Source organism: Melanostigma gelatinosum (assembly GCF_949748355.1).
Source record: "Melanostigma gelatinosum genome assembly, chromosome: 12".
NCBI classification, from domain to species: domain Eukaryota; kingdom Metazoa; phylum Chordata; class Actinopteri; order Perciformes; family Zoarcidae; genus Melanostigma; species Melanostigma gelatinosum.
Genome location: NC_136645.1, coordinates 17,911,810 through 17,934,255, shown reverse-complemented (window position 1 = coordinate 17,934,255; position 22,446 = coordinate 17,911,810). Strand labels below are relative to the sequence as shown.

General features: G+C 44.9%; 1 protein-coding gene across 1 annotated transcript in view; it reads left to right on the top strand.

The window, feature by feature from the left end:
• slx4ip (SLX4 interacting protein) overlaps window positions 1-22,427 on the top strand; it is a 29,580-nt gene extending 7,153 nt beyond the window's left edge. The window contains 8 exon segments of the mRNA XM_079280497.1: window positions 290-379; window positions 729-855; window positions 10,045-10,122; window positions 11,842-11,930; window positions 20,579-20,685; window positions 20,772-21,197; window positions 21,199-21,444; window positions 21,446-22,427. Coding sequence (XP_079136623.1) covers window positions 290-379; window positions 729-855; window positions 10,045-10,122; window positions 11,842-11,930; window positions 20,579-20,685; window positions 20,772-21,197; window positions 21,199-21,444; window positions 21,446-21,512 — 1,230 coding nt within the window. The 3' untranslated portion in view covers window positions 21,513-22,427.
• The last annotated feature ends 19 nt before the right edge of the window (window positions 22,428-22,446 follow it).

The following is a 22,446-nucleotide window of genomic DNA, read 5'->3' as shown; positions in this document are numbered from 1 at the left end:
TTGCTAAAGCTTATAGAAAAAGAACATACTTTAATATGCTGAGAGCGGGGAAATATGAGGAGACCGAGAGGGACGTACTTTTTCTGTACAGAGATTGGTAAAGAGATAGCTAGACAGAGAAACAAGAGGGAGGGGATTGCTGCGAGAGGCCTGGGGTGATGTTTGAGGACACGGGGGGGTCGTTGTGGTTTGTCTCGCTGTCAATCACCCACACTCTGATTTCCTTTTGTTGTCTGTGAGCACAATGCCCCTCAGCAATCTGTGTCTGTCCTTCCTCTTTGTGTTACAGTGTGGGAACTTTGCTGTGCTGGTGGATCTCCATGTTCTGCCCCTGGGCGGCCAAGAGGAAGCCGGCTGGTTTACTGCGGACCACATTCAGGTACAGACACAGGGAGAAGGGCGTGCGTGTGAATAAGTGTGTGAGTGAATATGTGGCGTCTGTTCAGCTGGAGGCCTTATCAAAAGTCAGCAGCAGCGTGGAATCCAAAATGACTTTGAGCCTTCGGTCTGTTCTTCTTCAGGGTTTTCATTGTTGCAAAACTGTTCTAATCTCTCCAACCAGCCACTTGTCGTGTCGCCTTACTGACCTTTCACTCGAGCCTTCTACTGTCCTGTTGTCTGCCTGTGCTCATCATTAATCTTTCCTTGGAAAGTCCAAAAACAACTTGCGTTATCTTAGCAGTCCAACAACAGTTTGCTGTGCTGAAATATGTGCACGCTGTCTTTAGGAGGTTACGGCCCTGGTTCGAGATGCTGTGGACCAGAGGGTGAAGCAGTACATAGAGTCCCTCCACAACAGAAGACAGCCCAAACAGAAGAAGGAGCTGGCACCTGCTCCAGCCTTTTTTGTGAAAGGTAACACACCATCTTGTGACCCTCATTACACTGCCTTAGAGCCAAATCGTCTTAATAGTATTTATTATGCTACAGGTTATTGCTTTGTGACCGTTTACTGTATTTGACATTGTGTTTACCTTGAGCATTAGTTTAATTGTTATTGGTCCAAGTTATATTCATTGTGTTTTGAACTCCCTGTTGCTCATTCCTTTGGAATGTAGTCATCTTTGTCTTCCCTTTCAGTGCCTTAGGTGTGTCCATCATCAACTCTTAAATAAGTAAAGTTGTTTACTTTGGCTATGAACTCAAAACTCTTTTGAATTCACTTGGACCTCAGTGCAGAGATATGGCTGTGTGCATGGAAGCGGGTCAATGAGGTCGGAGGAGGATGGGAATGGAGTTGTAACCGTATAAAAAAAGTGTTTCATACCATTTTAAGGAGAGTGTGGGAGGAAATACAACAGAACTAGTTGGGACACGGTGGCTGCTGTCTACGCCCAGGGTGTGACTTGGAGGCAAGAGCTGATAGGAGTTTTTATATTGTGTTGCACTGTTTAACTTGGCACAAAATATTAGTCCACGTAAATGGCTAATGTTTGTTAACCTTAATGTGGTGTTGGCACTCCTGTGTTTATCCATACGTGTAGTTAACTGGATGATACCAAAATACAGTTGCCCTGACACACAAACAACTAATTACACAGAGAGGAAAAAGCAATACATAATGCTCCACTGTGAATAAGCCAATTCAATTCTTCGCTATTTATCCAATGCAAGTACATTCCCTCAGCCACCCACACGCATGCCTTTGAAGCACTGGAAGTCTAGCTTCAGAGGAACCCCCAGCTGCGTGTTGTAAGGCAGACAGGTTTGTCACAGGTAGCAGTTAAGGCCAGTTAAACTGGGCTCACTCAGCAGGGCAGGTCTGACTGTGAGAGTGGGATTACAGGGCAGTTGGTTCCATAAAGTTTCTCCCGTGGCTGCAGCTCTGCCTCTCATGCTACTCCCCTCTACTTTACTCCTCTCGTCCACTAAAGCTGCGCATACACGCGTGTGTACATTTGTTTTCATACACAGATGCCTGTGTACATGTTAAAACTTGAAGTCATCATAAAAGGGGCAAACCGGTTGCATGTACGTGTGCGCGCCATTGCACACAGGTGCTGGTAGACGTCGGAAGCAGTGAGAATCAAAAGTTGCCAGAGTGTGTTGGAGAGATATATCCTACCCCCTGGGCTAGGTGTGAACAGGCTGACAGTGTACGGTTACTGAAAAGCCTGTCTCATATTCCCCATGACAGACTGAAGAGAGACAGACATGTCTAATGATGGAGATCACAGACTGAGGCTCCACACACACACACACACACACACACTCTTACACCCACACATTCACTCCACTGGGGGAACAAGGGGACTATCAGTATTTCAGCAGGGAAATATGCATGTAAAAATGATTAAGCTCCTTGCAGCTTTGCCAAAAAGAAAGTGGAACATGACTCCATACCATACTGGAGAATTTTCCACACTCAGAACATGAAAAGGTACGGCGCCTCAAACAGGCCCACACAGTTCATGTGTTCTAGTCCTATTAAAAGGTCTTAAGTGAGTGTAATCACATTCTTGGTCTTTTCATTGTCCCATGTGAGGGAGGCGGCAGAGCAGTAAAGGTGGCGACTGTGACTGTGAGAAGTAAGCAGGCAGGCAGGAGCCATAAAAAGGGAAGGACGGACTATAGGCTTATGGAGGGGAGCCCAGCAAACCTCAGGGTAGGTATTAAGTATTGGGGTCGTCTGTTCAGCAAGCAGGTCAAACACTCGCATGCTAATCCTCACAGGACTTTCAGACTGTCCAAAGCAGGGAGTGGAAGCTGGTTTTCTGTGTGTATCTGTTTCAGCAGAGGACCGATTTGCATCTATCTGTGTCTGTGCAGCGTTGCATTGTTCGAGAGCAGAATAAAGGTGGATATCCTGGACCGAGACTTGTGTATGTGCTGAAACACGTGCTCATTCATGTTGTGTTGCTGCACTTCGAGAAAGGTGTCAGGCGGAGTGGTACTGATGTCTGGGGCCAAGAATAGGCGGATAGAGTGTGGTGCTATGTGTGGGATGGTATTAGAGGGGGGACTTGTGGGTCTTGTATGAGGCGGTGTTTGAGCTGGTGCCAGTGTGAAATCACAGGGACTTCCGCCAACAGACAGCAGAAAGAACAGCGTAACCGCCTCAGCTGTTGGCACTTCCAATGAGACATCAACAGCTTGTGGCAGTCCAAGGCCCTTCAGTGCAAGTGTTTGTATCTGAGTTATCCCTATGGGTTATTGTATTTATGTATGTATGTATGCTGTGTTGGGTGCATATGTGTATAGCACCCAGTGAACATGTCACAGAGAGGCTTACACCATGTCTTCTGCCAATATAAATCCAAGCCTTTTCTTTGTATCTCTGCTGCAGTGGCCAATTTCCAACTGTCAACCCCCAGCCCCCCTCTTTTTCTTCTTTTTTGTTTTTTACCCAGGCTACATGAGACTTCATGATTAGCTCATAGTGATGTGATTTATTTATGTTTTTAGAGAGATGAACATAGGGAACTTTTCCCACCAAACATCTTGGCTCTGGACAAAGCAGACTGGACATGCTAGACGTTTAGAAGCACAGGAAAGGGGAGTTTGGGAGAGGCCTGTATTCTTGATGGGAGACCGTGTTGAACACACCCACATTTCTCAGAGTAATTACAGATTGAAAATGAGAGGATAATAGGTTTTCTCTATGCTTTGAGGAAGACGTTGTTTTGTTATCTGATATGATGTACGAGTAAAGATGCTGGTGGTTCTGCTCTAACACAGCATGAGTGTCACACTTGTCCTCATGGAGATGCCATTGCTCTGCAGGAAACACGGCGAGCAAGAAAACCTTTCCACGTCAGACATGGCCCTCTTGTACAACACGACGTGATGTACAGACTGCCCAAGCGACTGTCTCACTGATTTACTTCTACTTTTTGGATTCAGTTAGATACTGAAACTGGTGATTGTGTGCTCTCTTTTTATTTGCTCTCGGTCTAGTATTGTTTTACCTCAAGGGGATATTGATTTTGTGCTCCATAATGGTGTGGGTGTATATTTGTGTGTATGTGCAGAGTGTAAACTGAGAAGGCCCATTTTACACGGGTTTAGTTAACACGCCTTTTCAAATTGCCAAAGCACATTACCAGATGTCTTACATCTACCATTTGAATCGATACAGCCACATTGATCTCTCCATGTGAGGTGGAGCTCGGGTGTAGCTTAGCCTGTTGTTTGAGTGGCCTCCTCCCAGTCAGAGGAGTTAGAGGAGCCCTGGCAAAGTGGTACCTAGAGAGCATTTTAGCCCCATGGCAGAGCTGGTTCCTTCTTCCTCTCTCTGCACAGGTGCCAGGGCTTAGGGGGAGGGAACACCTGCCAGCCTGTTTCCCCATGGCCACGGCAGGCTGGAGAGGCATTTTCCCAGGCTCCCCAGATGAATGGTCACTAATAGCCGTGGGAGAGGGCTTTGCGAGTGCTGCACAGTGTACCACTGACTCCTCTTGGCAGCCCTATGAAGGGGGCTTAAGGCGGCCTGGCCACGGCCATAGCGGGAAAAGCACAAGTGTTGCTGGATAGCTTTACTGTTGGAGAATGTGTTTACGGATGACCATCTCCTTCCCAATGAAGAATGCGCAGGATGTGTTGAGACTACAAGGGAGACGGTTCATTTTTGCACTGCCCCGTCGGTGCCGCGTAGATTTAGCTTTGTTTTGCTTCTCTGGCTCTACGAAGGCAGACATCACCCAGGTCCAACAGTTTAGCAAATTTGGAAAAGCTATTCAGACTGTGTGTACAAAAAGGCAAAGCACGTGTGTTAGATGTCCATTTTAGGGAGAATTGGTACATGCCAACCTTTCAGCCTCGTACTTTGACAGTTCACAGGACTTTTTTGAAGACACAGAAGTACTGTGGTGACAACCTTGTATTAACCCACGTTGCTTCTTCTCAGTGCCACCACACAGCTATTGCTATTTATGTAAGTGGCGTTTAGCTGTTATGTGGGGACTGGTCTGTAAATAGAGAGGCATGCATGTGGCAGTGTTACCTGCCCTGCTCTGCGTTACTGGGCGCGAGGCAGGCTGGGATTAAGGCGAGGGGGAAACGGAGACCTGTGACAGGAACAAAGGAATTCCAAGGCCCAGGCTGGAAATGGATCCTGATCAGAGTAGCCACTCCAGCCAGTCCTGCCCCTCTCCCCACTCGCCCTCCCTCCCCTGGCCCCTGCTGGGCAACCCCCTTTCCCCTGGTGCTTTGTGGTGTTGCTGTGGCTCTTTAAATCCTTTCTGTAAGCCCCTGGCCTTACTCTGCAGCAACACACAGGACAGTCTGACTCCGATGTTAACCCTCCCCCTTCCTATTATTGCACACTACACACACACACACACTCCTCATGTCGTCTCTTTATGTTTTCACTTTCTCCCCGTCTCCTTCTCCGCAGGGTCAGCTGCAGCCTCTTAGGACACAACCGCAATCCCCGCCATGGCTGTCACACCACACTCTTTTCCCATATAATTAGGGCCTGGGCCTGAGCACGGATCACATTCATGTGACCGTTCCCATTCACCACAATCTGGTCTGGGAAGATGGCACACACTCTCCTGAACTGTGAATCCTTCACGTCCACTTTGCGACGTATCTTACAATCAAGGATTTGATTGACACCTGTCGTGCCATATGTCATTTACGTAAAAGAAATAATAAGATCAAATTCAGACTGACACTTCAGTCAATTCAACGCAGAATGTTCTTCGTTGCTTTACCGGCCGGTTATCATCAGTCACTGGAAGCAAAACCTAGCATTGCCTTGTGTGCCATGGTTCACCTATTTGGATTTATAAACACAGGCTAGCAAAGTTGCAGTGGGCCCAGCAGGCAGAGACAGCCTGCTTCCAATGAGTCCTTGATCTGAGGTTTAAAAGGCCAGCACAGTGCATAACTCAAGTCCACTAACTGCTCTGCATTTTGCAACTAAATGCAATCCTCCTCATTCCGAATGCTCTGAAATATAAACCGTGGCAGCACTTTGAGAGATTTGTGGTCTCTTGGGCTAATTAAGATACAATTAAGACTTTTTTTTTATTGCGACTGCATTTCTCTCATCAGATTGTGTTTCTGAGAAATAGATTTTTTTCTCTCTCTCTCTCTCGATAATTGCTCCGTGCTCCAAAAATGCTCCCCAGCACTCTAGTCACATGCTGCATTATGGGCTGGCCTGAGCTACCATGCTGCGGCGTATTTTGAAACTGCGATGAAGGGGTCACCCAAATGTTAAATTGAACACTCATGTGCAAATATTGTTTCAGGTGGACGTTGTGCAGGATGATGAGACACAGTGCTCCGCTACAGCCGTAGTTACACAGAGAGTGATGTCCTTCCAGGAAAGCCCCCACTTACATATGGGTAACTTCCTCAAGCTCTCTCATCCCTCACCACTCCACCCTTCCCTCTTGCTCTGAGCCCCAACTCTCCCCCCACACTTGAGGACGGAGGGAGGGGGTCCACATCAAAGCAGAGATGTCAAAAGAGCACTGATGTCTGACTGTCCTGCTGATCCAACTCCTGTTCATAAAGGGGTTGCGTGGGAATTGCAGCTCTCCTGACACACAGTCACTACATTTACATACATTCTAGAACCGTGGTTAATGAGAGAAATCAGGTTACTGCCGGAAATCAGAGAATGCCTTTACACGCACTGCAACAACCAGGTTACTGTAAAACCTGCATTTACATGCAGCTTGTGGGGAATCAGATTTCTCTCCTTCTCGGGGCCATGCATTTTTGTGTATTGATGATGTATAATACTGCAGCCTGAAGAGTTATTTTTTCATTTTTGGTGTGGTGGAAAGATTTGAACTAAGAGAGGCTTCTCATGTTTCCTCAAAATAATTCTCCATTCCTCTGTGGGGAACCAGCTTACTCGAGGCTTTTGATTGAAATATTTTGAATACACAGTTGCATTGCTACAAGTCAGTCGTCTTTCCTTCCATCTGTTGGTACTGCTGGCCTGATGATACTTTCCTTGCGTGTGGTAAGTATCACCATGCACATCTGCTGACATAGACTTAGCCCAAGATATTGGTTTCAGCCGATAGAAGTCTAGCTGTGTTAAACAGGTTACTGAAGAAAGCTCAGAGTAACTAAAGTGAACTTCACTTGAGTATTCCTGTTAAAAAGGACCCACTGTGGCCAAGTTAATAGAGGGCCAGGACCTGCTAGAAACAAAAGAAAATTCTCCATATCGGAGCAGAAATTCTTCTGGATTCCTGCAGGAGTCACACCAGCATGGGCCACCAGGAATGCGGATGGCGAGAAGAAGTCGGCTATGTTTTAATGATCTCCTCAGGATATAACTGAAGTTAATGAAGTCTGTTCCATGGGGCCTTACCTTTGACCCTGGTCTGAATGCTTCTCACCCCCATCTGTTCCATTTTACAGTCCGAGTCACTCTGGATGCCTTTTGGTTTGTTGACTTTTCTTTCCTCTCATTGTTTTCCCAGGAAGCGGTGAAAGCTGAAGGGATGTGTGCGTACTTGTGTGTGTGTGTGTGTCTCAAAACTACAGTATTCTAGCCTCGGCACAAGCCCTGTGGAGTCTGTGTCCTTTTTCTGCGGTGTATTTACACGATGGTATAAGTATCTCCATACAAGCGGTCATGTTATTATCTACCACATTTCTGAAAACATGGCTGGTTTGTTTACGGTTTGACCTGCCAGGATATTGTTGTGCATCAGGTTTCAAAGCAATTAAGCAAGACCATCTTCTCCTGCAGGAAGTACAACTGAAACCCTTTGAAGGCTCGACTGCAGATTTGGTTATTGCACCACTGTAGGCCACAGAAAGGGGCCACTCAGTCCCAGAGGAGGCACTAGCAAACTGTTTGTGTGAGAGAAACATGAATGTAAGCTTAGCACGAGAGAACCCGGGCAGCGGGCCAAGAGCAACTCTGCGCTGTGCAGGACGCTATAAAGTTGGAGCAACAGCTGATGTCTCGGGCCATGGCGTTGCACTGGTTCCCAACTCTGTGTCCAGACATCGCTGTCAAACTTGTCCTGGGAATTGGCAAGCTCAGCCCACCAGGGAAAGCAGCGAGAATAGTTGCAGCGCTAGACATGAGGCCCAAGAGTCTAACGGACAAAATCAAAGCCGCTGTGCAATGAAAGACGCTTCCCTCCTGGACCCAGAATGGGCAGAGAAAACAAAACGGATACAGATCTGCATTCCTCTCTGGGTAGATATCCAGAATGGGCAATAGATGACCACTGCTTTGCTATTTAAAGAATAATAGAATATGAGGGGTTTTTCCACTGAAGGAATGCTGCTATTGTTGCAATTACCCTTTGGGATAAATTAAGCCCTCTATTTAAAGCTTGGTGGCTTATCCAGTATTACTACATACTTTATGAAGATACCGGACGTATAGGAAGCGGTTCCATAATGGCACCGAGTTTTGGTACCCAACCCTAATTATATGTCTAGAATTAAAGGATCATAGATTTGTCTTTGGTCTGTCTCCAGGAGACTGTAATGCATGTTCACCAAGCTGTCTAATGGGAATTATGCTGGAGGCAAAATGTATATTGAATAGCTTTTAAGGATCAAACACGTTCCCATGCTAAACTGACAAGTGTAGCCTATGTACCAATTTTACCCTATTGGCCTCAGAAAAATATTGATGCTTAATATCATAGTAACAAACTGGTATCCATACTTTGAAAGTCCTTTAAGTTCTCACGTTAGTTTAATTTTAATTATACGAAACTTCAAAGTTCTTTTTTTCTTTTTGTGGTCTCACAGACTGAGGTTGGTTTGTTTGAAATAGATTTGATTGACTTTTGTAATCACTTTGTCTTCCAATCATTGATATGTTTTTGCAAGTATGACTTATGGTTGCTAATTCCGCCACAAAGAAAAAGAAAGCCATGGCGGTGACATTAATCACTGTATTACCTGTGGCACTTTTGTGACACACTGTCTCTGTAATTGCATGTCATTATCCCCCAAAAAAATCACAAGACGGCTTCTTTTTGAAGACGATGATTAAGTGCTTTGAGATTGTGCTGAGCTGACGTCATCTCACAGCAAGAGGAGGATGTTCCCAAAGGCGCCTCCTCACACTTGTGTGTGGGCCAATGTGTTAACATGCTGTCTGCTCTGTGTGTCGTCAACAAACGCACCGTGTGGGGGCATACCTGTCCTAACTAGAGCAACATTTAAAGGAGGCTTTATTTTAAGTTTTATCCATGAGTGACTGTCAAGAGTTGACAACGACAGCCCTCGTTTTTGGCTCGATGACGGTGCATATTTGACATTATCCAGGGAGTTCTGAGCCGAGTGCAAGAGGTCAGGACTATGGAAAACATGTAATCCTTTAATTGACGTTAAAATGCCCGTAGTCGGCCGTTAATGATGTATTCACATGGCAACAGCTATATGACAATGCCAAATAAGAAAAATAAATAATAGATGTGGTGGTGAAGTGAAGCAGGGTATAGTTTTATATTCACTTTAACAAGATGCGGAAAAGGGGACCAAGACGGTACCAAAGGGTGAGCAGGCTCTGTCACCTTCCCAGAACCGTTTATAAAGAACCACTGGATAGCGTGTTGGCCAGACCCTTGCTTTTAGTCAACAAATTCCTACCAGATTAGGCAACAGGCTTCTTTTTCTGCCCAGCACATCTTACATAGCATGACAAACATTCCATGACAAATAGAGCAGAGGTGGTTTCTCTGCTTGCTCCAAACTGGGAGGTCGGTTAACTTAAAACACAATGAGTCGTTCCTTACTCCACGGATGAGTTGGCTGGTTTTGTTGTCGGCCGTGTTTGCGATTAAAGTTAGCAGGAAATTGATGGGATGTATTCTCAGCACAAAGAGCCATATAGAGCTTACAGCACAATGATGTGAAGCAGAGCGGCTGGATAAGAGTTTGATCTCTCGTCCTGTAAACACTTGAAGTTCAGCATGGCCAAGTGTGCTTCTACAGTATGTGATGGGAGTAGTACCAGTTGTGGAGCTCATCACATGAAGAGCGTTTTATTGGATACAACATGTGTGTATCGTGTGTCCCTTGATTAACCACTTTCTCCGCAGGTCTTGGAAATGGTGTCACATGTTCTGCTTTTGTTTGTTTGTTTGTTTTTTACAGGGAAAAACTTCAACCTGGTGGCCAATTTTATGAAGCGGCACTTCAACCTCAGATGTGTTGCCAAGCAGCTCTATGGGGGTATGTAACCAAAGAATCAGTTTCCAGTTAAATGAATCAGAAATAGATGTCTCGATGGCTCGTACTCAGCCAAATTTCCCACAGACCGAGCAAGTCATCTGTGCTCTGTATGTTGATTTTTTTTCCCCTCACTTGTTTTTATGTCCTGTCCCTACCTGCTCGGGGTGTTGTTGAGAACAGGCAGCCATTAAGTGGTTCCCTGGAGAGGCTGCTGAGAGTGGGAGAGAGAGATTGGAGGGCTGTCTATGGAGGGCAGTGAGAATCTATCTCCACGGCCCATCTAGTGCCTGTGACCCGTGGCCACCTTTTCATGGGACCAACATGGCTCTCTTCCTGTCAGTAAAGTTAATATCTGTTCCCTAAGGGCCTGGACGTTAAGGCAGCTCTGACCTGCTGCAGACTGAGATGACGGCTTCTCTCAGCAGGTCCGTTACGCATCAAATTAGACCCAGTCTCCTGAGGTCAAAGGTTGTGTAATTTGGTCCAATGAGTTAGCTGTAGGTGTAGCCAAGTTAGTGGTCAGGCCATGTAAATCAGCTATAAAACAGATGGTTAAAATCTTTAGTTATACATGGCAAGGTACCCTTTTTAGATGCTACTAGGAAGACGATGAGGCTAAAACACACTGGGACTTTTTAAAACCTACTATAATTAGCCAGAATGCTGTTGTATTTTCTGATTTAGCTGAGTTTTATTTCACCCAACAACACAAATGATCAAAGGGTCGGGGTCCTGCACTAAAATGATTAAATTCTCCATTTATTTACACACTGATATTTACAGATAAAAGAAAAGATATCTGCCGGCAGTGATTCGTTGTTCCTCGTCATATGACATGTGCTGCAGCATTCCAAAAGTTGAACTATCTTTATCTGGTGAATCGCGATAAATATGCGTGTGGGAACGCTTGCGCACCGCGACGGCAATGCAATCGATTTGAGGGCACAAGAATTGGACATGTGAAAGGCCCCTTTGTAATCCTCCTTACATACGACACACACAATGTGTGTGTACACTAATGAAAGTGTGTGGTATATGCAAGCTATGTTTCAGCTGAACCAAAGTGTGTGTATTGGCTGTATTTATAAATCCACACAAGTGAAGCAAAACCAACGTCTTTAAAAATGGCCGCTGAAGAGGAATATAAGCTTTCACAGACTAGATTCCCCTCAGCTGTAAACCCTTTGAACAGAGGGCGGCAAGCTCAGTGGATCAAGAATGCAAGATGAAGAATACTATAGCATATCGTAATGGTCCCGTAATTTGTTCCCGCAGGAAGTGATGCAGAATTTTTGGGCTTTCTATGCAAGTAATTAACATACATGAGGCTATGTAACGGGCCATATATCAGTCAGATATTGGCCGTTTTGGTTGTCCAGTTGAGGTGATATGTTGAAGTCAGTTATTAATCATGATATAATACATGTAATAGTATTGTTGTTGTAAATGGTCTTTGCCTTTGAAGCAGATAAAACAGTCTTATTACTCCCAAGAGCCGTTGTCGACATACAATTGTCTAATATTTCATGCTATTTACGTGGCTCATAAAGCTCAACAGCTATGTGTAAACTGCCCTTTTCTCCCTGTTCTGAGGGACAGTAAATACTTGGTGTTTGTAGATGTGAATTTAAATCGCAACCACATTTCCATCTTCATAATTAGAGGTGAGCCCACATTATTAACTAGCATGGTCTGTGCTGTTTTTTTGCCTGCCTTCAGATTTGCGTGTGTTTCCGGAACGCTATGTTGTGTGCGCGAGCTGTCCAGACGACGCCGCAGCGCACCATGGAAACCTGAGCATGGCCGCGGTGAGTGCTGTTTATACTCTATTTCCTCTTCCAGTTGCCTGGCAAAAATTCCTGCATGGGTCAGTGTGTTATTATAGGGATGTGTTACCAAATTGTGCTCTCAATTTATTATGCTGATCCTTAGTAACGTGAGGCAGGGGGGGGGGGGGCTCTTCACAGACCCCGTGAGGGGGAAAGAGAGGATGGCTCGGGGTTGGATGGAGTGAGGTCTAAAAGGTGCGGAGTCACCCTTTATCCAAAAAAGTTCCTGCTCCCACATTCTGCCAATTCACATTGTTGTTCTCAAACCTGGGATTTTTGCAAACCTCAAAAATGTATGGGTAGTCGACAATATAGCCAAAACTAAATTTTGTGCATTTTAGCTCTTGGGAAAGTCAATGTTGACATTGTCAGAACATAACATTCATCCTTTAACCAGCTTGCTCCAAGTGGAAACACTTAATATTCACTATGTGCATGTCATTCATACATCCTATTCTCCCGTTTTACAGCATAACAGTGAGCTACAACAACAAACATTGGGTTTTTAAAGGGGGAATTCAGTTAGTGTGATTGTGTACAGTCAACTGTCATGTGCCTTGATTGATTGGATTCAGATCAAATTGGGTTCACTGGGTCCCTGCAAGACTCTAAGCTATATTATGTGCACTGCCCATGTCATAAGAGCTTCTACTGTCGTTCTTTTTTGTCCATTCATTTTACGGACAACTGTCCTTTGGCCAGTGCTCATTCGAATCCAAACTCCAGAGAGTATTGTCGGAAATGGTGGAGGAGCCTCTCACCTTGGCACTCACATCAAGGACAGACGTCTCTCCCATCACATCCCATGATCAGTGGGCTGCTGTTTTTCTATGGGGGGTTTTTGCTATTGTTTCCCTTTGAAATGTCTCTGCACTCTCCACAGTTTGGCTTCCAATGAAAGCAGTGATTGTAATATTTGTAGTGGAGCAACACAGTCAGTGAAAAGTTCAGATTGTGTAACCGATTTTCCATTTGAAGGAGGCATTGCTGTCGATAGCGTTCCTCTCCTCGGGATGTGGTTCTCTGGGCTCATATACATGCAGAGGGAGCTGGAGGGTGGGAGTCTTGTGGCGGGGCCCTCACTAACCCAACCTCGAATGTGGTTTGTAGGGGAAAGATACCAGACAGCAGGGCTATAGTTTTTCACATGACAAAAACAATTATTTGTTTACATTCTTCGCTCTGTTCCAATTTGTCAGGAACTGAGTTTTTGCCATCTCAGTGTTGCCAAGAAAGTTAAAAATCTAAATGAAAAAAGAAAACTCACGCAGTGAGTCACAACTGATGTAAGGCATACTAAAGTTGCTGACTGAAAATAATGGGACCGTTGGAGTTCAATGTCAAAGTTGGTCATATGCTTAAGAAGGGGTCTTTTATTCCACAGCTCTTGACAGCATCAGCCTGCTAGTCCCCAAAAAAAGCCAACTTTCCCTGTATTTAAGGAGGTTTTGTTGTTAGGATTTAGTTTGTGTGACTTGTTGAACAAAAATCCTAAACCGCAGTGGAAATGTAAACTCATCAAGTTAGCACTTCTCATAAGGTCAGAGGGTTATGTTATGAGGGAACTAATGTGACATCATTGTTGGCCTTTTGTGCTGTGAAAGCCAGCATCGCGGTCCCACGCTTGGGCATGCTGTACGTCTGTGAGCTCTCATTAGTCATATTTTCAGCTGTGGTCCAGTTAGGAGATGAGATGGTAAGATTTAGTCATTTACAGAAGTGTAGAAGGAACTAGGAAACCAATTATTTTTAGTACAGAAACCTACATTTTTGTGTTGAGGCTACAGATCCTTTCTTCAGGAGCTGATGGCGGTAACAACAGAACTAAAAGGATAATGAATTTTAGACCTGCAAACTTGCTAACATGTTCGCCATAACAACCTTAAAAAGTGATATGATGTCAATTTTGGTTTTACATGTCGCTTTCGATGCCCGAGGTGGACAAGTTCAGTTTAAAAGGTGGCGGTACGCTCAAAACAAACCACTGTTTACGACATGTCGCCCAACCACGTCGGCGAGGCTGAGCAGAACTTGGAGGAGAGGCTTGTCACTTAAATGAGAATAGCTGGTTCCCCTTAAGAGGTCAGCCCACCTTGAGCGAGCAAGTCTGAGCCAAAGGCGTTGCTAACTCCCTTCACTTTAATCAGCAAGTGACTAGCAAGACACGGGAACTTGGTTTGGGTCTTGTGGTGTTGTAATATTTATTCACGGACAGCCTTAAGAGCACACACACACACACACACGGGTACTCTCTTCCTCTTGATCACACACTGAATATCGCTAATGTTAAGCACACAACCTACGCACTGAGTTATTCCTTAAAGGAATAAATCATTTGCCGATGCTTAGGCCTGGCGTTGAGTCAACTTCGGGCCGACGGGCTTGCAGTACTCTGCCGGAAATGTCTGTTTCCAAGAGTTACAGCAGTTTGTTGTCGATGTTGGAAACTAAAAGGTTTCAGACGCTGTTCGACCACGAGACAAGGGCTTTGGTTTGAGCATGAATGATATTTGATCTATGAAAAGACGAATATCAGCCTGATGTACTCGGCCCGTTACAACCTAGAACCGACTGTTGCTCTGCAGACGTGGGGCCACTGAAAGTACTGTGTTTTGCATGGGAAGCAAACAAAAGGCATCTCTTTGACAATGTTTGTCTTCTTCTTGACATTTTTGAAGATTAAAGTTCCTCATAAAACGTTGCTCCTATTGTGAGTCAGCGCCAACAGTGAGGAGGGCAGCATGGGAAGGACGAGCTAGGGTTTAGGATTGCGGCTGATGTTTTCTAGTCAGGCACAGAGTGGGCAGCTGAGGTGAGCGCCGTGCTGGGCCGCAGACGTTTGGATCAAAGGCAGAGCAGATGTGTTTCCAGTCCCCCCCCCCCCCCTCTTCTGAGCTGTGGACAAGTCTGTGTGTTTACTCATGACCTCAGCACGCCTCTGTTCTTCACAGCTCGCAACAGCTCGCAGCAGTGCCTCCAGTGTCTGCTGATCTCCTCTCCAACAAGGCCCAATACCTCTCTTTACAGCACACGATCATGTCCCTTCATTCCATCCCGTCTTAAGCTGCTTTCGTTGATTTGTATAAAGTTAGTCCAAACCGTTAACAGCTTGTGTTAATCCTTCAACATGGGCGGATCCAAAAATGTTTGTCATTGTTCATGAATAAGAACTGCCCTCCATTTGAGACAAGTATGTGCCCATCCATGTTTGTTGACTTTGTTTCAGGGAAGATGTGGTGAGCTTAGACAAACAGGGCATGTTTCCTCTGTGGGAGCAGGGTGGGAGGAATTTGTGGACTAGTTGTGCCATCATAGAGTTGTTCAAAGGCTTTCCAGTAAAACCATTAATTCAGTTTGTATAGCTCGAATACCTTTACCTGGATTCAATTACTTCAAGTGGTATGAATCATTACCTTGTGACAGATGAGTGAATAACTGGATTTATAAGATGTCATCTTGTTGGTTTAATGTGTGTTGGATGAGATACAGAGAGAGTAATCCAAGAACAAACGATCCACTGTGGCAGATCACAAGCAGAAATGAGTTGATGGTTGATCAGAGCTTTGCATGCTGACTTTGAATTTTATCATGTTGTAACGTCAACTACAAGTTTCCAATGCTTGCACGATGTGCTTGGAAACATCAATGACATCTTTATTTATTTTTTTTAATCCTTACAAAACGCAATAGATAAACGAAAAAATGCAAGATTGTTCAAAAAAACTGAATGTTTTCGCCCTGCAAAGTTGTTATTGTTTTGTATTATACAGATAAATGACCATGGGCATTAATGCAGCAGATATAAAGCAAACCCCTACTGCATGTTCACATCGCGCAAAATACCAAATAAGCACCGTCTTTGGATACCAGACGTGGTTTTGTCATCACATGTGGAGTATTTTAGACGATTTGGCCTTATCAGTGCATTACTTTCAAAGGCAGCTGTCTCAAAAGATAAGATAGTTAATCCGTCTGTGCTCCTAATCTTAGGTGGCAGAGGAGAAACTGCTCATTCCCTGTATTTTATGGAGCCTGTATTCGGTTATCTTTTTGAAGTTCTTTCCAGGAGTCACTCAGAGTCGGGGCAAGCTATCACCGGCATCCTTTTAAACCAAATGATTCATTGTCTCTGCTCTCCTTGCCCTTTTGCCAGGTTTATCTCTATAATCCGACATCCAGATGTGCCGTCTTGTTGCAGCTCCCGTGGTCGAGCCATGTTGTTTCGGAGGCTCTGCGGCCGGGGAGGGCACTGTTGGTCTGCTCTATGTGTTGCTTCACGCGAAGTGCTTTGCCGTTTTTTTGTGTGGGGGCGAGCAGACTAGCTGCCGGTGGGGACGGGTTAAACCGTAGAAGTTCTTATTTGCCACCATCGCTCCCTCCTATTTCATGAGAAGCTCTCCAGCTATTGGGAGTTTGCATCATTTCATGCAAGATTAGACCACCTCGGTTCCCACACAATACTTAGTGTTTTATCCACATGGCTTGTGATAATTACAATGTTTATTCATTCACCAGCTTACTCTGTCTCCATGTTTAATCCCTCTACTTTCTTCACCAGTTGCTATATTCAGATTGTCCGACCCCTGGTGATAATAAGTCATGCCCCATTTCTCTCTCTGTCTGACTTTCTATCCGTCTTCCTCCTTCTTCTTTCTGTGTACATCCAACCTCTTCCTCTCTTCATGCTTCTTCCTTCCCATCACTCGGTCCTTTCACTCTCTCTCTCTCTCTCTCTCTCTCTCTCCCTCTCTCCCTCTCTTGCTTGTTTGAAGTTGTGCCGACAGGAACTAAAAAGGCACAAAACTTTCCCAGAGAACCTCCCATAAGGCTTCTTGTTGATTTTTCTTTCAAGTTCATTATCAAACAGCATTTATTCATATTAAACAGATGAGAATACATATCAAGGCATTACAATGCAAATGATGGCACCCACATCTTTCTCAGAATTGTTGTTGTTGCGGTGGGTGTGTGAGTGCGTAGGCAAATGCAACTTTGAATGTGAGTCACTGTCCCAAATCCAAATCCAAGGCCAGCCGAAGCTCTGAGAGAGAGCGAGCGTAAAGACTGAGGCTCTGCCCACACTCTAGCATGACTACATCTCTACACAAAGGGCAGCCTGTGGAGAACTTCCTGTGTGAGGATTCTTGTGTTTGTGGGCATGCTGGAGAGACTGCAGAGGTCAGGCGATATGACTCTGTGGGGTTCCTCTTCTTTTGTTGGACTCCTTTCTAAAAGCTCTTTCTTTCTCCAATTCATTCTAGTATCTTGTCCCTTTTTTCTTGTCGCCTCCGCCCACTTCCCTGTTGCCCAGCCTCCTTATTCACTACGCTCCCTCCGTCTGGCCTTTCTATTCCACACACCAGAGTGCAGATAGGTCTCAACACCCCGTGCAAAGCCACAATGCCACAGCTTGCCCTTGCAGCTCGGGACAATTACTCCTCCCCCCCCATATCTGTTGGTTCATACGTTGTCACTGGTACCATGACATGTGGGAGAGGACATTAATGATTTTCTTTCTCTGTGTTCACAGCAACTGGGGGAGGTTAGAGCGTACCACATTGCTTTCTCTGGCCTTAGAGTGCACATTGATCATTGTACCAACCATGGAATGATAATGATCTGGAAAAAAAACTAAATCAACACACTCGCCCCAACCTCAAAATGCAACTTCTGTCTGCTTGTATTTTCCCACTGCAAAGTGTTTTAGCCGTGTTAGAAGCATGGCTGTATGTATGGATGGCAATGTCTGGCTGTCGGTCTAGACTGAAATATTTTAACAGCTACCGGATGGATTGCCATTAAATACGGGGCAGACATTCATGGTGGCTAGAGGATGAATCCTAATGACTTTGGTGAACCTCTGTCCTTTCATCAAGTGCACCAACAGGTCAAATCTTTCACTTTAGTGAAATACCGTAACACCCTCTCTAAGGACCGGCGCATGCACTTATTTGCAATGTACCATACCGTGAACCACACAAAATCGCAAATATTGCACACATAAAGCAAACAGCAAGGCCGGTGTGCCCACAATGTCAACAGTATTGAAGTATAGTATCATTTCACTGATCCATCTACAAATAACTCTAATAACCTGGCTCCAAATTATTTACAGCAGAGTCACGACAGCATCATGTTTTGCTATTTCCCAAATAATCAAATTTCAGCCCATCAAACAAAGTAATATGCAAATCTCTCATTCACACCGATTTTTCATGTGCGTCAAAAACACACACATGCTCAGGAAATGCAAGCAAGTTTCAACAGCAACTTTAACGACGACAAGAGAGCACATAAAGCACATACCTTCTCACATCTGACATCCTAGCCAAAGACCTGCTGTCTCTTCCGTCACGTTAGTTGTGCCAGCGGCGCTGTATAAGCAATATAAGGTCACAACGAGTCCCTGTTGTTGGAGTACTTGCTCCTTCAATAGTCTGCCTCTTTTTGATTTCGATCATTCAGATCATTTGGTAGTTTAGACAAGCTGCAGTCTTTCCATATCTTAACGTTGCATTTGTTTAGATTTCTTTCTCCAAAGATAAGATAAGATAAGATAGACTTCATTGTCCCGAAGGAAATTTGTCTTGGAAACATACATACAGTGACTGACAAGACAGTCGTAGGCACCGCTACCATTGGCTCATTAAGTGTTGGAGGCGGGATAACGAGGCTGCGGCAGGTGCATCGTGATTGACACATTCCTCAGCAATTCATTGCTGCAGTTAGAGGGTCCGCACCTTGTCTAGACCGCCGTACGGCAGATACAAACACAACAGGGTGTTTGAGCACATTGCGATTACAGTCTTTCAGTCTTCTGTAGTCTCATTTAGCCACATGTTAGCAACTACCTTTTTTTTAAACATGCAAAAGCTTCAGGATTCTCAAAAGGGGGTATCTACTGACGTATTTTATATTGTAGAACAAAACATTAAAATATGTTAACCGCAGACCTCATTTCAGGCATCTAAACAAAAACAAATTCAAAAAATCATTGATTTCTGGACAAGGGAACCGAAAGTGCTAGATTGCTGAATCATATCCGGGTTTAGGACTCATTCCTGCAGCCCGTCTGTCACATGTTGCTCATGCATAGTTCAATAGCCCACATTTCACCGCTGTTGCCAAAGTGCTGCTGGAGGTAGTTGGCTCGTTCATAAGCACAATGTTTTGTGGACAGACATTCATGGTTCCCAGTGGATAGATGACACTGACTTTTGTTGTCCTGTGACTTTTCCTCAAGCTCCACCATGAGGTCGACATTTGTGCCTTAGAGTGAAACGTCTTAACACTTATGAGATGGTTTGCCAAGAAACGTGACACACACATTAATGTCCGCTCAGAATGAATAGTAATAACTTTGGCTATCTCTGAACTTCTCATATGTTGCCATCATCAGGTCAAAATGTGTCCATTACTTTGGTTTATTACCAAATACATGCAAAGCAAATTACATTCCCATCAGCCTCAGCGGCACCCTCTGTTTAGTGCTCATTAGCATTTGTTTTAGCACGCTACCAAGCCAATAATGGTGAACATGGTAAACATCATACCTATTAAACATGTTAGCATTGTCACTGCGCGCATGTTAGCATGCTGACTTTAGCATGTAGCTCAAATCACGAAGCTCTTCAGCTGTATGCTGCTTATTCTGGTAAAACATGTACTCCGGCTCAATTTCTAAACCAGAGCTACTCTCCCACCAACTTTTTGGATTCAATTAATTTACGATAAATTGTCGGGCTCTCAACCTTTTACGTTCTGCTCAATTTACCACCAGCGTCTCTGGTTCTCTCATAAATCAAGAGTCTGTTCTAGGTCAGCCAAGGAAAAGACCTGTGATGAACCTTCATTAGTGGCCTGTTGAGGGCACACGTTGGTGAGATCCAATCTTTGGCCCGTTCCCTGTTCCGCCTCAGTGGGCCCCCTCACTATGTGCATTTATTGAACTTTGAACCTGCAACACAAAGCGCTGCTACAGTCTACTAGCCACGAGGCTACGTTCACTAACTTGAGTTTGTCTTATCTTCTGTCCTCTGAGGAGCTTTTTACCCCTTTTTTTTTTATTTGCATTTTCCCATTCAGATGTCTCAGTTGTATTTTTCCTCTGCCTTGCTCCATAATCTTACGAAGGATCGTTCTTTAATCGCTGTTGTAACTTGTCAACATGGTTTCACCGTTTAGTAATCCTGCCACAGGCTGCAAGCATCACTGAGACAGCATAGACTAAGAAGCACACGCCACTCTATGACAAGCTGGTGATTATTTTCTAAAGTCTTTGAGGTGGTTGCTTTGGACAGCATTAAGTGGGGGGACTAATTATTTGTGCCAGCTGGGGCTGTTACTGAGACATTCCTCTTGCCATGTATCATAGTTCAGTTCAATAATGAAAAGACAAAACTATTTGGAATTTAGGAGAGATATAAACTTTAAATCTGTTTATCATTTTGGAATATTTTTACTTTAAATTGTATTCATTATCTTATCATTTTCACAGCAATCCAGTGAATGTTTTGTAATGTCCGACAATGCCAGATGATGACAGCAGTCTGCTGTGAAGCCAGACCTTTCCAGGGGATGCCAGGAATAATATTTTTTGTTTACACCGATCTGTTTGTCCTCTCTAGACTCAACTGAGCGAACAAAGCCGATCGGAATATTTTTCCAGAGTGGGAGAAACCCTAGAGCCTTTAAACAGCTCCACAAAAACAAAGAAGACTGTGCTTCAAAAGATGTAAGTATGATCTAATGCAGAAGTTTCCAGCCCCACCGGTCAGAGAGGACACTCAAGTATCTGTTCATGTCCTTTAACTTTTTCAGGGCCAAACAAGCTGGAGTCCAGCAAGAGCTCTATGGTTCCAGCGGGGGGAAACAGAAGATTGACCTAAGAGCCGCAGAGTCTGAATCAAGCCCAAAAGAGACTGTATCCAGCTCTGGACAGAAGGGCCTCCCAGAGGCAGACCACAACATGCCTTGTCCCAGTGCCTCAAAGGAAGCTCAGATTGGGAATACTCGAAAGCAGGGCCTGACCCAGGAGCAGCAGACTGAGAACAGTCCTCCAGACAGCATCAACCCAAATGGGGCCTCAGTAGTTCTCTGCCAACATGAAATCAGTCAGGAGACAAGAAAGAGCAAGAGGTGCAAGCCAAGCGATGCAGGGGAAGACCTTCACCCACAGAGGGCCAAGAGGACGTGCCTTGGAAGACCTCCAGCCGCAATGCAAACTCACATGCTCCACACAAACATCCAAGCGTGACCTTCTTCCTCTTCCTCTAGTCGAAGCCAAGGCAGAGTCCAAGGCTTTCCTAGTCACCGAGCGCAAGAAAACCACACTGGAAGTAGAGCTGCTTACTCCAGAAAAACGGGCCCAGAGACTCCTCCCCCCCCCCACAAGCAATAACACGGCACAGACAAACCAAAACAGGCTGGCCGCAAGTCTGAGGGGCCTATCTGTCAAGCCTGCATCCTCAGGCTCCTCTATTAGTTCCAGATCCACACTCGGAGAGGGGGAGCGAAGATGTGCCCAGAGCCTCTAGATTAGGACGACGGAAGAGGTCCTGAGGGGGAGACCAGCTATAGTAAAGATGCCTGACGCCACAGAGCTGATATTGTGTCAGGCTACGCGTTTACCTCACATGACATGCATTTGTACACGTGTCACATTTCATTACAATGTCTATTCTTTTCACATGTGCTGTACATTCAGTGCACACACACACACACACGCACGCAGATGAATTGCTCAACACATTATGGCAATTGATACATGCGCGTTTGGGTTATGCTTTGTCAAATACTTGAAACAGACTTTGCCTCCACCCTTAAGTAGTGGTGGTCAAGAGAGGCTCGCAAAATGAAAGTCAAAAACCTTTAATTGGAGTTTAGATTTGGTTTTGTGTTAAAGTTTGGGGATTTCAGACAGGCAGGAGCCATGCAGTACGTCATGGCTTTCAGTCTGAAATACTGGCTCCTACGGGTCTGAAAACAGTCCAGTTTCCCCGCTGAAGCTCGGGTGTGATTGATTGCTGCTTCCAGATTTATTTCATCGCCACATTCTCAAAAATGTACCGTAGTTGGATTTCATTCATATACAATTTGCTCAATACTTAGTTGCTAAGCACCTGAAATGCATCTTTAAATGTGGGGGTATTATGCAGCTCGTATATTGAACTTGGACCAGATGTATGAAGAGTATTGAAATATCAGTGGTTATTTGGGAGAAGCAAGGCGTCTTCGGTCTCACAGGTTAAAATGCAGCTGCGGTCGTTGCCCAACACTCGACGGGGCTGTTTGGATCACTCACTTGGCCCTGGCCCAGAGAGAGCATGGAGCAACTAGGGGCCAACAGTCCCTCACACCCCCATGTAAAGCCCAAGATGCTCCACTTGATGACATGTTGGCTGAATACATTACTCCCAATTTGTTTTTATTTTACTGGTAAAGACATTAGATATAAATAAATTTGTTTTTTTCCCAGCAAAAAATAAATCTCGAG